Raw genomic sequence first — 12,988 nt, forward strand, 5'->3', positions numbered from 1 at the left:
ATAATTAAGAAAATAAACTGGTGAAATGCATCATTAAGTGTTCTGCAGGGATTTTATATTATTTTTTCTATAACTAGACATCAAACCAACATGAATAAATCAGAATATGACCGTACTGCGTTTGGTTATAAGGAGTTAACATTTAAGGATTTAAATCTGATGTATTATGAATATTTTTAAATTCTTTATTTCACCTTAAAAATGCAACATTTTTAACAGCTGAATAGTAAACGCCACAGTGCAGGCAGTGCACATTTAAAGGACTGAAATTAAAGAGGAAAATAAATGGAGGCTGACATTTTCTCCTTTTGGTCTCTCTTTTATAACATATCTGTGATAAATAGTCTTCAGGTTATAAAGCTTTCCCTAATAGCTTTCAACCAGCTTTCGTGTGAACTTATTATTCCCGTGCATTCCACATGTGTCAAATGACACAGACTGAAGAGGTGACACAGACAGCAAGAGGACAAATGACGCGCACTTTGTGCCTAGCCTGAAAAGTGGTAATGTGCAGAAGTATCAATTCATCAGACACTATAAGGTGGCTAAAAAAGTTTTCCCAACCGATATCATTTGTCACCAAAACTTATAAACCCGTTCATGGTGAATACATTGACGGGGTCGTGCGGAACACTGACAGATGACTGTCACAACACCATTTGGTTGATATTATAAAATATTAGTCGTTCGTCACCAAACGGCTTAGAAGAACATTTTTCTTCCGTGATCCCTACTCCGATTTTTTTTACATATGCCACATAAATTTCCATGAAGTTGTCGCTGGCTCTTTACTCTTCATTATAATGATAGAAAAAAAACGACAACATCCAATACTGACTCAGTCTGAAGACACGAAGATGCCATTTCTTTCCGTATATGTATAACAAGCTGACGCCCGTGGTTATGGGAAATCTTGATTATTGTGCCAAATCCTGGGCCTACCCCCATTAACATTCAATCAGTCATTCTGCTGCCAGCCAATGAAAGGTGGAGAGGGATGGAGGAGGACGGAGCTGCTAGACGGAGCGTTTTGACGCGCTGAGAGGAGGACAGAGCGTCACATCTCTCCAAACGCCCATCAAACTTTCACCACAGCCTGTAAAGAGGACCCAGTCCTCTGAAAGAGGCCTGTTAAGAGACAACGAGGACACGCTGGATTCTGGGAGGACGATTGGACAGCGATGGAGACACTACTGGCGATGACTTTTGGTACAGTTTGACCCTGCTGTGAATCCCACTGAAAACACCCTGTTCAGTTTTTTTTTTGTCCTTTTCGCGACTGAGCTACGGGAATGGAGCAAGCACCCAGCGCGCCGAGCCCTCCTCCCAAACCGGCCCATCACGAGCCCATCAGCTTCGGCATCGACCAGATCCTGGGAGCCGGTACAGAGCCAGAAAACGGGCGCACGGCTGGAAGACAAAGTGGATCAGATTTAAGCAGCGGGGACGGTTATTACAGTTTAGGAAGCCCGACCGGGGCCAGCGCGCCCTCTTACACCGCGCTGTCTATCTCCCTCTCCGGTATAATGCCTCCGGTGGAGACTTCAGGTTCATACGGGGAGAGCAGGAGTCTGGGCAGCCGTGGAGTGATTCGAGTCCCGGCCCACAGACCGGTGGCAGCCCCGGGACCCCCAGCCCCCGTCCAGGGCGCTGTTCCCGGGTTTGGAGGACTGTGCTTCCCGTGGATAGGGAACAGGTTCGCCAAGGACAGAATATCAGGTAGGCCAGCTGTTCGACCTAATGGGTTCCCTCATAAATATTTTATTATATTTAAAACGTTAGTAACTGCTACTGGAGCACTTAAAACAACAAACACCTGTGCCCTATATTTGTAAAGGCTATTTCAGCCAACTGAAATGTTTCACTTAATTATTTAAATGGATTAACGAGGATGAAATCATACAACAGTTTGTAGTTTAAATATTTTTAAACTACTGTGTATATTAGGCCTGAATATACAGATTAATATTAAACGCCTTGTGTCTGTGTGACTTCACTCATGTTTTACGATTTCAATATTTCATTTCTACATAACAAAATAGGCAAAACAAGTAATGTACAATCACAGTTACTGTCTCTGTGCTTTGTTTTTAAGAACCAAACAGCAACAACATGGTCCTGTCATAATGCTGTAGTGAAAATGAACAATATATGTTATTAATGGGCTAAATGGAGGCTAAATAAGAGTAAGACAAGCTATTACGCTGACAAATAGTTTAGCCTACTCCATAAATTATAGGGAAAATCTTAAACATGACAATCATCAATAATAAAGGGTGTAATGTGTTCTCTGTATTTAACAAAAAATTAAAGTAAGTTTAGGTGTAGAATTAAAGATGATACAAGTTGATTTAAAACATTTTATCTCACGTGCAGCCTGTTTTTATTAAAGACTAAGAGGAGCCTTTATTGACAAAGGCCTATAACATGGTATGTAAAGAAAAGATAAACAGGCCAACAGGCCTGCTGTTATATCTGTAATTAGCAGGGTCGACATTATCTGTTAAATCCCAAACAACTTTAATATGAGTGTTTATTGATTTTTATAACTGTATTGTTTCCAATACTTTGGCCAGACTCATATTTCACTATTAATTTCACCTCACATATTTCACATGTGGCCTACACAGTCTAAATAGGGAATTCTTGTCAAACAGGGCAGATATCTGTGATATATGGTCTTGAATTTCCATACAGAGTGGGGAGTGAATTAGTCTGTTTGGTGCTGTATGAAATCTCGTCTTCCACTCACCGGTGTGTGTCTCTCTTCCCTGCAGCCGCTCTTGTGCCGTTCGCCGTTACACGGCGGATAGGACACCCGTACCAGAACCGGACGCCTCCCAAACGGAAAAAGCCCCGCACGTCCTTCTCCAGAGTTCAGATCTGCGAGCTGGAGAAACGCTTCCACCGGCAGAAGTACCTGGCCAGCGCCGAGCGGGCAGCTCTGGCCAAGAGTCTGAAGATGACAGACGCACAGGTCAAAACCTGGTTTCAGAACCGCAGGACCAAGTGGAGGTTGGTATGACATTCCATATTCATATCAAAGTTACTTACATTTATGACCGCATTCCATCACACCTCCACCCTGAGAAAACACGGATAATGATAATGTGGCCTTCTTCCACGAAGAATTTCATCCGCCACAGGCGTCCTGGTCAAACACCAAACTTCCCTCGTTTAGCGGATGACCCCGCGCGTAATTTCCTGTTAATTGACCCCGAGGAGTCGGAACAAAAAACTAAAGGATGAAAACTAACAGCAACAAATTTTTAAAAAACAATTGATATAATTTTACTTTATTTTTCTCTTCAGTACAAATACATTTTAGGTAGAACCTTTACATCGTGCGATATTAATTAGCCCCAAATTATTATTATTATTATTTTTAAATCTCCAAAATGTAAGTTTTACCACATATTGCAAGAAGTCAACGGAATTTTTTTTGTTTGTTTGTTTTGTTTTGTTTTGTTAATTCCTCTTCCTCCAGTCAAATCTTTTCATCCCTGCATCGCTCTGTAGAAATATTTTTATTTTTATTCCAACAATTCACTGCTGTATTGTTTTATGCAGCCTATGAATTTAATGACAATTTTTTTTCTATTCTGTAATCTCGTGTAACCTCACTTTTTATTTATTAACAATGAATCTATTCATGTTAAAATTCTTCTCCTGCCTTCTTTCAGGAGACAGACAGCCGAGGAGAGGGAGGCGGAGCGTCAGCAGGCCAATCGTCTCATCCTGCAGCTGCAGCAGTCCGCCCTCCAGAAGTCCCTCAGCGAATCAGCGGTGTCGGATCCACTGTGCGCCCATAACTCCTCCCTGTATGCCCTGCAGAACCTCCAACCCTGGGCCGAGGACAGGGAATAGAGACCAAACACCAGGCTGCAATCAATAAGCATCATCTATTACCCCTGGGAGGATAAATAAATTAAATTAGGCCTACATGAGGACAGTGGGACTTACTTCGATCCATACAATGGAGAAAAAATTTATGTTGGACCAGAAAAACTGAAGAGTGGGCCACAGCCATTAGAGTGGATGGTTGTGAAACTGGACCTGAAATGATGGTGAGTGAGTGACGCCTGTCTTGAAGCAGAAACTGAACTTTCTTGGACTAAATCTTGCAACTCTGTACCTGGGAACAATGAGACTTTTCAAATTGAAAGAGGAACTGAAACAGAACTTGTCATTAAAAATTCTTGTCACCCTGTGATTGTCCTCTTATGCTTGTACTTATTCTGTTTATTAGAATAAGAGGGAGAGAGAAATTTAGCCTATAGACCTGAAGGAGGTAATGAATTTTCCACAGTGAGACACAACATGATTGAACATTTTGTAAAGGTGTTTTCTCCCTATTCTGAAACAAACATCCTTTGCATCACTTTGAAAGAGTTAGCTCTGTTTTATTAGGGGAGGAACAGCAGCCAAACACTCCAAGACCTATACAATAGTTTACTTACATAAAATGTGTCAGCCAGTTTTAATTAAATCTCTTGCTCAGTTTTATCAAAATATAAAAGAAAAATGCAGATAAAATCTGCCTATTTCATTTAAATTATTCTGGTGCTGCAACCTTTTTCAAATCTCATTCATAGATTTACTCACTCCACTACAAGCACCTGTACATACACAGGTGTGATGCACCAGAGTAGCCCTCAAAAATGATGCCCAAATGTTGCATTATGGGAAAACTGCTATTGTGAGCAGTAATAAAAGGAAAATAAATGTCAGGATTAGTGGGGAGAGAGGTGAAAAAGAGGCTGTAAGTTGGGTAATAAAGGGAGTGATGCATGTCCAGTGATGGTGGTGAAGTTTTTTCATATGCACATTATCATGCTTTATTTGAGGGGCCGTATCCTTTGGGATAGAGTCACAGATGTACAACCCCTTTTTGTACTTTCATTGTATATGTGTAAATAACAGTATAAACTGTTAGTGTGATCCTTTTTGCTCATGCTCTTTATGATGCACCATAAAAATGATTTCAAGCTTTTCAGGCACAATAATTAGAATCTATTAAAAAAAAAAAAAAGAGCAACAAGGTAAAATATAGCAGACATGAATTCATTTTGTTTCTTGAAAAGTTTATTGATAAATATAATGATTTTATACAATATTTCAATACACACATTATTTCATTCTGACAGTTGTGAGCTGTCTGTGTGTCTGTATGCCTGTCTATCTGTTTGTCTTCCTGTCTGTCAGTCTGCCTGGACGTATGTCTGGGTACATTTGAGATGAGCTGCAGCAAATCTCAGCCAGGATTTTTATTACACGATTGGTGGCACAGTGAGTGGGCATGACAGCAAATCATTTATAAATCTGTGTTTTTGTCCTGCTCAATCTTCAAAACGATGGCTCTTGTTTGAATCATGGCTTCCATTCCTTCAGAATCAGTGAAAAGGTCTTTGCTCTCATCTTCTGCCTTATTCTCTCATCTTTGTCTTCCCCTATTCTTTCCACCATCATCCCCTCCTTCTAGCTCCCCTCGTCTGTCTCTCCCTCACAGTGAAAGGTTGGTCGCTCTGAGTCGACATTTTCAACAGACAGAATTGAGGACGAAACTCTCCTCTGTAGCCGAAACGTGGTCAGTTTAGCTGGACTCGTTGTTGTGTTTCCAAGATGAAGCTAGGATAAACGACACTTTAATATTCAGGCAAAAAAAACAACAACAAAGAAAACCAAAAAAACAACAATTTTACAACAGGACACCACACACACACACACACACACACACACACACACACACACACACACACACACACTTAGACGCATGCAGATCCCTGTATCACTCTGCATCTGTACTGCAGTAAACCTCTAAGTAGACTATATTTAACAATGAATGCCAGGTAGAATAATTAGGCTACAGTTATATCCAATCTGACAGAAAGACGAGACGGATAGTCATAATCAGAGACACACAGACGGACACGGATGATTCCAGACAGCGAGAAGAAGTCACAAATACCAGAGTTAAATATCTACAGTCGAGTCGTTACAACATTGAAACACTGACTGACACCACTGGAACACACACAGTAGGAGTAACGAGGGCTTTATGGGGACTGTTGTAAAACTGCCACAAGACGCAAGCTGGCTGCGGTCACGCTCAGCTGTGCAAACCTTTACGGGCCTGTGTCTGAAAAACGGATGAGGTGGCTCTGTGAGATGCTACGCCCAGGCCTGGCCTCCCAAATATCACCATTTAGAGCAAGAAGATGACTGTGTCGCCACTAAGTTTCTTATGGCACATATATGTTAGATATGCCGTAGGCCTCTTGGCTTGCATGCTTCACAATATTGCTTATGTTTGTTGTATTGACACAGAAGTTCATGATGAAAGCAGCTATTATTTAAGCCTCTAATGCACAAAGTATGCATTTGTTTGATCTCACTGCCAAGCTGCTTTTAGGAAATACCAGTCCTGATAATGTGGTTCAATTAACATATTTCAGAAAAGGATTTGACCAAATGTGAAAGAATCAGTATTTACACGATGGCATGAAGTACACACTGTCCAACATGACGGTAACCGTAACAACAGCAACAATCGAGGGAGATGGAGACAAGATGAATGGTCACAGAAAGGTCAATTGACGTGTTTTATTCTGAAGGACATTTTCCAAAAACCAGTGATGGTTTGTCGCCATGGATTTGTTACAGCAAGACACCTCCCATGAAGTTTTGCGGCAACCGTCACACACAAAGCAACAAGCTCTTTGTTTCGTTTCAATTGCGAGCTATGCGGTTCCTTTTCTTGTTCATGTTCATCTCTCCTTCTCCCTCCCTTCTTTCTTCTCTTTTCTCGATCTCCATGCTTTCGTCTATAGCGCCGTCTCCCTCTTCTTTGTTGTCTAGATGACGTTTTCAAAGAGCTGCAGAGACCGCATGATGTTTTCATCCTGTGCAAAGAAGATGGGAAATTAAGAAGCATACTGTGAGGAGAGACACATCTAACCATCATCATTTAATTCAGTTTACCAGCCACTAGGGGGCACTGGAGACAGTATGAAAATGTCAGTAATCTCTCTCCAAAGGCAAACAAGACATATAAAAAAAAGGTTAAAAAAAAACCTGCAAAGGAGGAGATTTGAGCAAAGAAGTTGAGATGTAAGTTACCAAGCCATCATTCATTTTAGCATTTATACATGTGCTGTGAAAAAGGCCTTCTGCAAAGTGAAAGGGTTTATGCAACAGAGAAGAGAACTTAAAGAAAGAACCAAGTACCTCTTGACAAGAAAGGATGAATTCATCAAGAGTGACCACGCCGTCTCTGTTTTTGTCCATTTTCTGTGGAGAGACACACACATGCATGAAGCCATTCGTGCTGTGTGTATGCGACAATATTAAGATATTAGTCAAAGGTAGGAACGCATGATGCACACTGCTTTAAAATCAGTATCTTTTGCTGAGAGATTATTGTTAGTCTTTTCCCCATATTCACTGCTGTGATTGTCCTGCAAAGATCACCAGCCAGTTAGTGTGATGTCTTTTCTTGTAATTAGTTTTTTTCTCTTTCTTTCTTGATAACGGAAATATAAAGCATGTAGTGTTTGACTGATCCATCCTTGTTCGGTCAGTCATTGATGTTTGTGTTGTTGGGTTTAGCTTTGATGTAATAAAAGACTCAGATTTCTTTACCTGAAAGAAGGCATCCACATGCTGTCTGGGTGCGTCAGTTTTCAAGACAGGGTAAGTGTATTTCCCCATCATGTCGTATATCGCTCTGACAATGTCTGTCATCTCCTATGAGACAGAAAAGAGATGCATACAATGAGACATGATTAATAAAAAAAAAACAAACAGTGCGCATAACCACAAATGTAAAAAAAAAAAAAAAAAAAATGAAGACATGCACAGGTACACAAACACACACCTCTTTGTTGATGTATCCATCTCTGTTGATATCATAGAGGTTAAATGTCCACTGGAGCTTCTCAGTGACAGTGCCCCTCAGCAGGATGGACAGAGCTGTTACAAAGTCCTGGAGAGAAAAAAAAAACAGAGGCAGAATGACCAACTGAAAATTTAGAGATTTAGAAGAGACGTCTTCAAACCCTGAGCATCAACATACAGAATAGTGGAAATGAATGAGTAAAACAAACCTCGAACTTTATGGAGCCGGTGTGTGCTGCGTCAAACGCGTTGAACAGGTAGTGTGCGTAGGTGCTGGCATCTGCAGGAGAAGAAGAAAAAGTTTGCAGACTGGGTATAAACAATACATAGAGAGGGATAGACACATTACATTACAACACACACACAAACACACTCTCTCTCTCTCTACCTCCATGTGGGAAGAACTGGGAGTATATTTGCTTGAAGGTTTCCTCATTTACAATGCCACTTGGACACTCCTGGAAAGAGAGGGAGACAAAAGGAAGAGGGAGTGAGGAGAACAGGATAAATAAAATACACAAACCAACCCCATTGGTGGGTCAAACAGGTGGACAGAGACTGTGGAGGGTGTGATTAAATGAATGAAAGGAACAAACAAAGTTAACTGGAGATTGGATACTGAGTAGGCAGCTATATGTGAGGAAATTAGCACAATTGAATAACTTTTAATTTGGACTAGTTTAATTGCTGGTAACTAAAATACTACACTGTCTCATCTGACCAAAGTACAACTGACTGCAGTTGCAAATTCGGACCTTTTGTCCAGCGTGACATGGAATCTTATAGCTGCTAAACTGGCAAAAAAAACTATCAATATCATCCATATGTCACTGATAAATTACATATTATATTCTTAAGTATATTCAAAATTGTATTTTGTTCCCCAGTGAAATCAAAACCTTTACAGACTGTTTCTTATGCAAAAATAAATATACTCTGGTTCATTTAAACTCCAGTGATTCATATTTCAGAATTCCTGAGTGTGGTTTTCTTTATTCTTTAAAGCCAACCTCTTGGTTTGCTTGTTTCTATCCGTCTGATCGACATACATATCTCTCAAAAAACTGAAAACCTGTTTTTCTGTGGCACTTTCACACTCGCTTACATTCTTGAAGCCCCTGTAGAGCACTTGGAGCTCTCTTTTGCTGAAGTTGGTTTGAGCCTCTAGCTGGTCCAGGCCCTCTGGTCGATGGCACACCATGGTCATCTCCAAGTCATCATCAGCTTTATCTGAAGAAACAAACACAAAAACAAAGGGGAAAAAAAGAAAGCACTATCATTTAACATGACCTCCAAGAGGGTGAGAAAGTAGCAACTGGACATATAAAAAAGGGAAAGGGGACACATTGCCTCAGTGAACTAATGTGCACACGTCAAGTTTTAACTACACTGAAATCTTTCTGAAAAGGCAGATTGATATAAATTGTGACCAAAAAAGAGAAGGAGAGGAGAGGATGAGAGATGGAGGTGCAGAGAGGTAGAGGTCAGTCCAACAGCCCCATTTTCCTCCTCTCACCGGCCCTATCATTAACAACTCATTACTCTCCTCGCCGTAGGGGAGGGGAGAGAGGACAAACCACTGACTCTGGTAACACACACACACACACACACACACACACACACACACACACACACACACACACACACACACACACACAAAGTGTCTATAGGTGAACATGACGGTATAACAGCAAGACACTCTCCTTTTCTCTCTCAGACACTCATCTACACATTTACTTGAGCGGAATAATCCCCAAAGCAATCTACAATGTAATAATTATGCATACTGTTAAAATCGTGCATAATTTAACAGTTATAGTAATAAAAATCTGAATATGATAAAGTGGTCAGAATGTGCAGTAGTAAAATACTGGACCAAAAAAAAAGAAAAAAAAGAAAAGAAACTTACTTGTGATTAAGTGATAAGATGCCATGTTTTATGAAGGCCATTTCAGAATAATGATTGTCCATCACTCATCTGTGCTAGCCTGTCCATAGATACATCTAATAATAATAATAAATAAATAATAAATTAATTTAATATGAGGAGGACAGACTGTTGGTATCTCTGGCAGATACATGACATTGGTGTGACGAGTCGTGACTGCCGCCTGTGTAGACCTCTAATTACTTGTAAGAGCCGACTTCCCATCCAAAGGGCTGAATGGAGATCAAGTACAATTTCCTCTGTCATATAGCATTTAAATACTAATTACGATCCTCACGCTAGTCCAGAGAACTGCCGGTGTCAGCTTTACAACAGCTTACTTCAAAATCCTTAAATCGGTAAACTTGATTATTGCACTGTCATCTGCGAAAATTTGGGCAGACATTGGTTTGAATGGGCTGGTACAGTCACAGGTTCTTTTAAGGGCTCCTGTTCTGCTTTAATTGAGTGTCACAAGGGTGCAAGGTTCACTATGTCCTTGGCAATCCACATTTTGAAACATCAACAGTCTTGAAATAGAAACATTTTTATCTGTGTGGAAAGACCATTAGTGCTTTGTGAAGCTTCATTACACCAATACCTCTTCAGTTCCATTCTAGCAATGAATCATGGGTACCAGGTCGGCATTTTTACTGTGCAAAGCAAAGACAGCTTCATCTCACTCCTAAATTAAACCTCACCATTTTAGACGGAGTATCCAGCGTTCCCATTTAATACATCAGCAGACTTTTTGCTGCCATCACGGTTTAGGAGCCAAAAGTGGGTTTGAATTTAAGTGTCAATTATGATGTTCAAATGTGGCACTGTGGCGTCATTTTACTTGTTGCGATCATGATGCGAACATATTACAAAACAAAACACAACTAATTTAAAAATGTAATAGTCAGCGGAAATTACAATAATTCATTTTGTTACCCAGCAAGAGCTTATTGCATCGTGGCTGCTAATTTTCTATTATATGGAGCGGTATTACTTTATGACTTTGTACAACTTATTGAGTTGCTAAGCAGTCTCGCTTTATATCTTGCTTTCTCCTACCTCACCCTGTTTAACACACACAGGGAGGGAGAGAGAGAGAGAGAGAGAGAGAGAGAGAGAGAGAGAGAGAGAGAGAGAGAGAGAGAGGGAGAGAGGCCCAGAAGGCCATTTCTTTCATCACTCAGGCAGTTCAGTTTCTCAGTGGTCATACTGTATGGTGCATAACCACACACACACACACACACACACACACACACACACACACACACAAACAAGTGTGATGCACATGCACATATTCTTGTAAATGCATTCAAAACACCGATTCTAATGCGGTGCTCTTACACCATCACTGTAACCTTCAGGCGTCTGTCTATTGTTACACCCACACAGCAGAGTGTTCGTGCACCTATTGAGTTAAAGAACATAGACTCCTCTGATAGGCGTCACTGAGACTCTATTGTTCTTGTTAAAACCCTGACGGCACCTGCACAGTCATCATCACACTCTATGCATATAATAAAAACTAACACAGCACAAGACATCCCATCTCACAGAGCAACTGTACCTCTAAAAGAAAAAAAAAGAAAAAGTCATCAGACATTTTTAAGCAGTAGAATATGTACTGTATTATGGCAGCGTCATGTCTATAGCTATAATAAGACTGCATTATGATGGAAAACATGTAAAACACCAAAGTTAATATAAGTATGTGAGAGTCAGGATTAGTTAGTCTTCAGGTTTAAATTTGTTCTCTACACTGTCGCTCAGTGAATTATAAAAATTTAACTCATGATCAAGGAGAAGAGACAGTTTCAGCCTCTTCACTGTCAGAAAACTATTATTTTGTCTCAAAAGTCATTAATTTCTTCCTCTTGTGGTAAAAGCCAATTAGCAGCTAAAACAAAATGTTATTTATGAATTCAGCTTCCCTGTATAATAGGATAAATTATATACAGTTTAGAATGCAAAATTATGCAACATAACCTAAATTGAGCACATTATAATAAAACTATGAAGAAATATGCTGAAATTACCACTGACCATTAGAAAGTACAACATATTCTGTTCAGGCAGACAAACTTCAGCAACTTTAGATTTGTGAATCTCTACATACAGACCATAACAAAGGTGAAGTAAAGTGTTGAACACCCTTGTTACTTCTTATTACTTATTATACATTGTCACTGTTAATATGCTAAGTTTTTTCATGGGTTTCACTTTTTTTTTTTGCAGTATTAGGTTCAGGTAGGTATAAGTTTCCATCATTTTTTGTATTATGTGTATATATGGCATCAGTCTTTGTAGCAGTAGAAATGCCAGTGTTTGAGTGTGACAGCAGTAGACAAACAGATGTATTGGACAGCTGGGTATTGCAGGTTTCAAATATAAAAAGCAACAAAGGAAGAAATGTACGATCCCTCTCCAGCAGGCGTGTTAGGAGTAGTTATGACAATAGAGAACTTGAGTGTGAATCTCCACCAATACTGAACAGCTGAACAGCTGAACAGCCTGCAGCATCAACATTTACAGTTTGTTTTTTAAAATTTAGATTTTTTGACTTTCTGAACAAGTAGCAGGTGAGTCCCACATACCAAACATCTCCCCCCTGAGTAATCCAAACCCTTTGTTTGTTTGTTTTTTTAAAATAACTCGCTGACAGAGAGACAACAGTGAAAAAAAACAAAAAAATCCTTCTTAAATTTGCTGGTTTGGTTAGTGCTGGATTACAGTGATAGTAGTTGTAGTACTCACTCACCCTCCACAGTGATGACTCCCAGTAGGTGCAGCATTTTGATGGCCCCACAGCACAGCAGAATGATAGCTATTGCTTGTAAGCTGTTCTCACTCTGTTCCTCTCTTTCCATTTTGATTAATTCTTTCCTCCTGCTGGCCTTGGTTTATCGCTTCAACCCACCTCTTATTCCATCATTTCACCATGTACAACTAGACTCTGCCTGCAGTGGCCTAATGTTTCTCTATACGTCTCCTCTTGTGCCTCTAAACTTTCTATTCATGCTGCTTTCTCCTACGGTGAGATCAGCGCTCACCTGCCTCTCTCTATCTCTGTCTTTTTATCCCCCCGTCTCTCTGTTCCCAGGGGCATCTCCCTCTCCTGACCTTCGCTCCATCCCACTAACTCCCCCCCCCCCCCCCCCCCCCCCCCCC

General features: G+C 40.3%; 2 protein-coding genes across 4 annotated transcripts in view; one reads left to right on the forward strand and one right to left on the reverse strand.

The window, feature by feature from the left end:
* Nucleotides 1–1,074: 1,074 nt before the first annotated feature.
* On the forward strand, nt 1,075–4,941 carry LOC111662805 (T-cell leukemia homeobox protein 3-like). Its single transcript, XM_023416787.1, has 3 exons — nt 1,075–1,719; nt 2,778–3,015; nt 3,684–4,941. Exons 1-3 carry the CDS (start codon nt 1,293–1,295, stop codon nt 3,865–3,867), a joined length of 849 nt encoding a protein of 282 aa, XP_023272555.1. The 5' UTR covers nt 1,075–1,292; the 3' UTR covers nt 3,868–4,941.
* Nucleotides 4,942–6,588: 1,647 nt separating this feature from the next.
* kcnip1a (Kv channel interacting protein 1 a) overlaps nt 6,589–12,988 on the reverse strand; it is a 38,095-nt gene continuing 31,695 nt past the window's right edge. For all 3 annotated transcript variants that reach the window (XM_023416789.2, XM_023416790.2, XM_023416791.2), the window contains 7 exons: nt 9,002–9,126; nt 8,285–8,354; nt 8,106–8,176; nt 7,877–7,984; nt 7,642–7,746; nt 7,228–7,290; nt 6,589–6,902 (listed from right to left, as the gene is read on the reverse strand). In XM_023416789.2, the coding sequence (XP_023272557.1) occupies nt 6,855–6,902; nt 7,228–7,290; nt 7,642–7,746; nt 7,877–7,984; nt 8,106–8,176; nt 8,285–8,354; nt 9,002–9,126 (590 nt within the window). In that variant the 3' untranslated portion in view covers nt 6,589–6,854. The remainder of the gene's footprint in view (nt 6,903–7,227; nt 7,291–7,641; nt 7,747–7,876; nt 7,985–8,105; nt 8,177–8,284; nt 8,355–9,001; nt 9,127–12,988) is intronic.

Source organism: Seriola lalandi, unplaced genomic scaffold (assembly GCF_002814215.2).
Source record: "Seriola lalandi dorsalis isolate HSWRI2012SDOR001 ecotype SW California unplaced genomic scaffold, Sedor1 jcf7180002054569, whole genome shotgun sequence".
Lineage (NCBI taxonomy): Eukaryota > Metazoa > Chordata > Actinopteri > Carangiformes > Carangidae > Seriola > Seriola lalandi.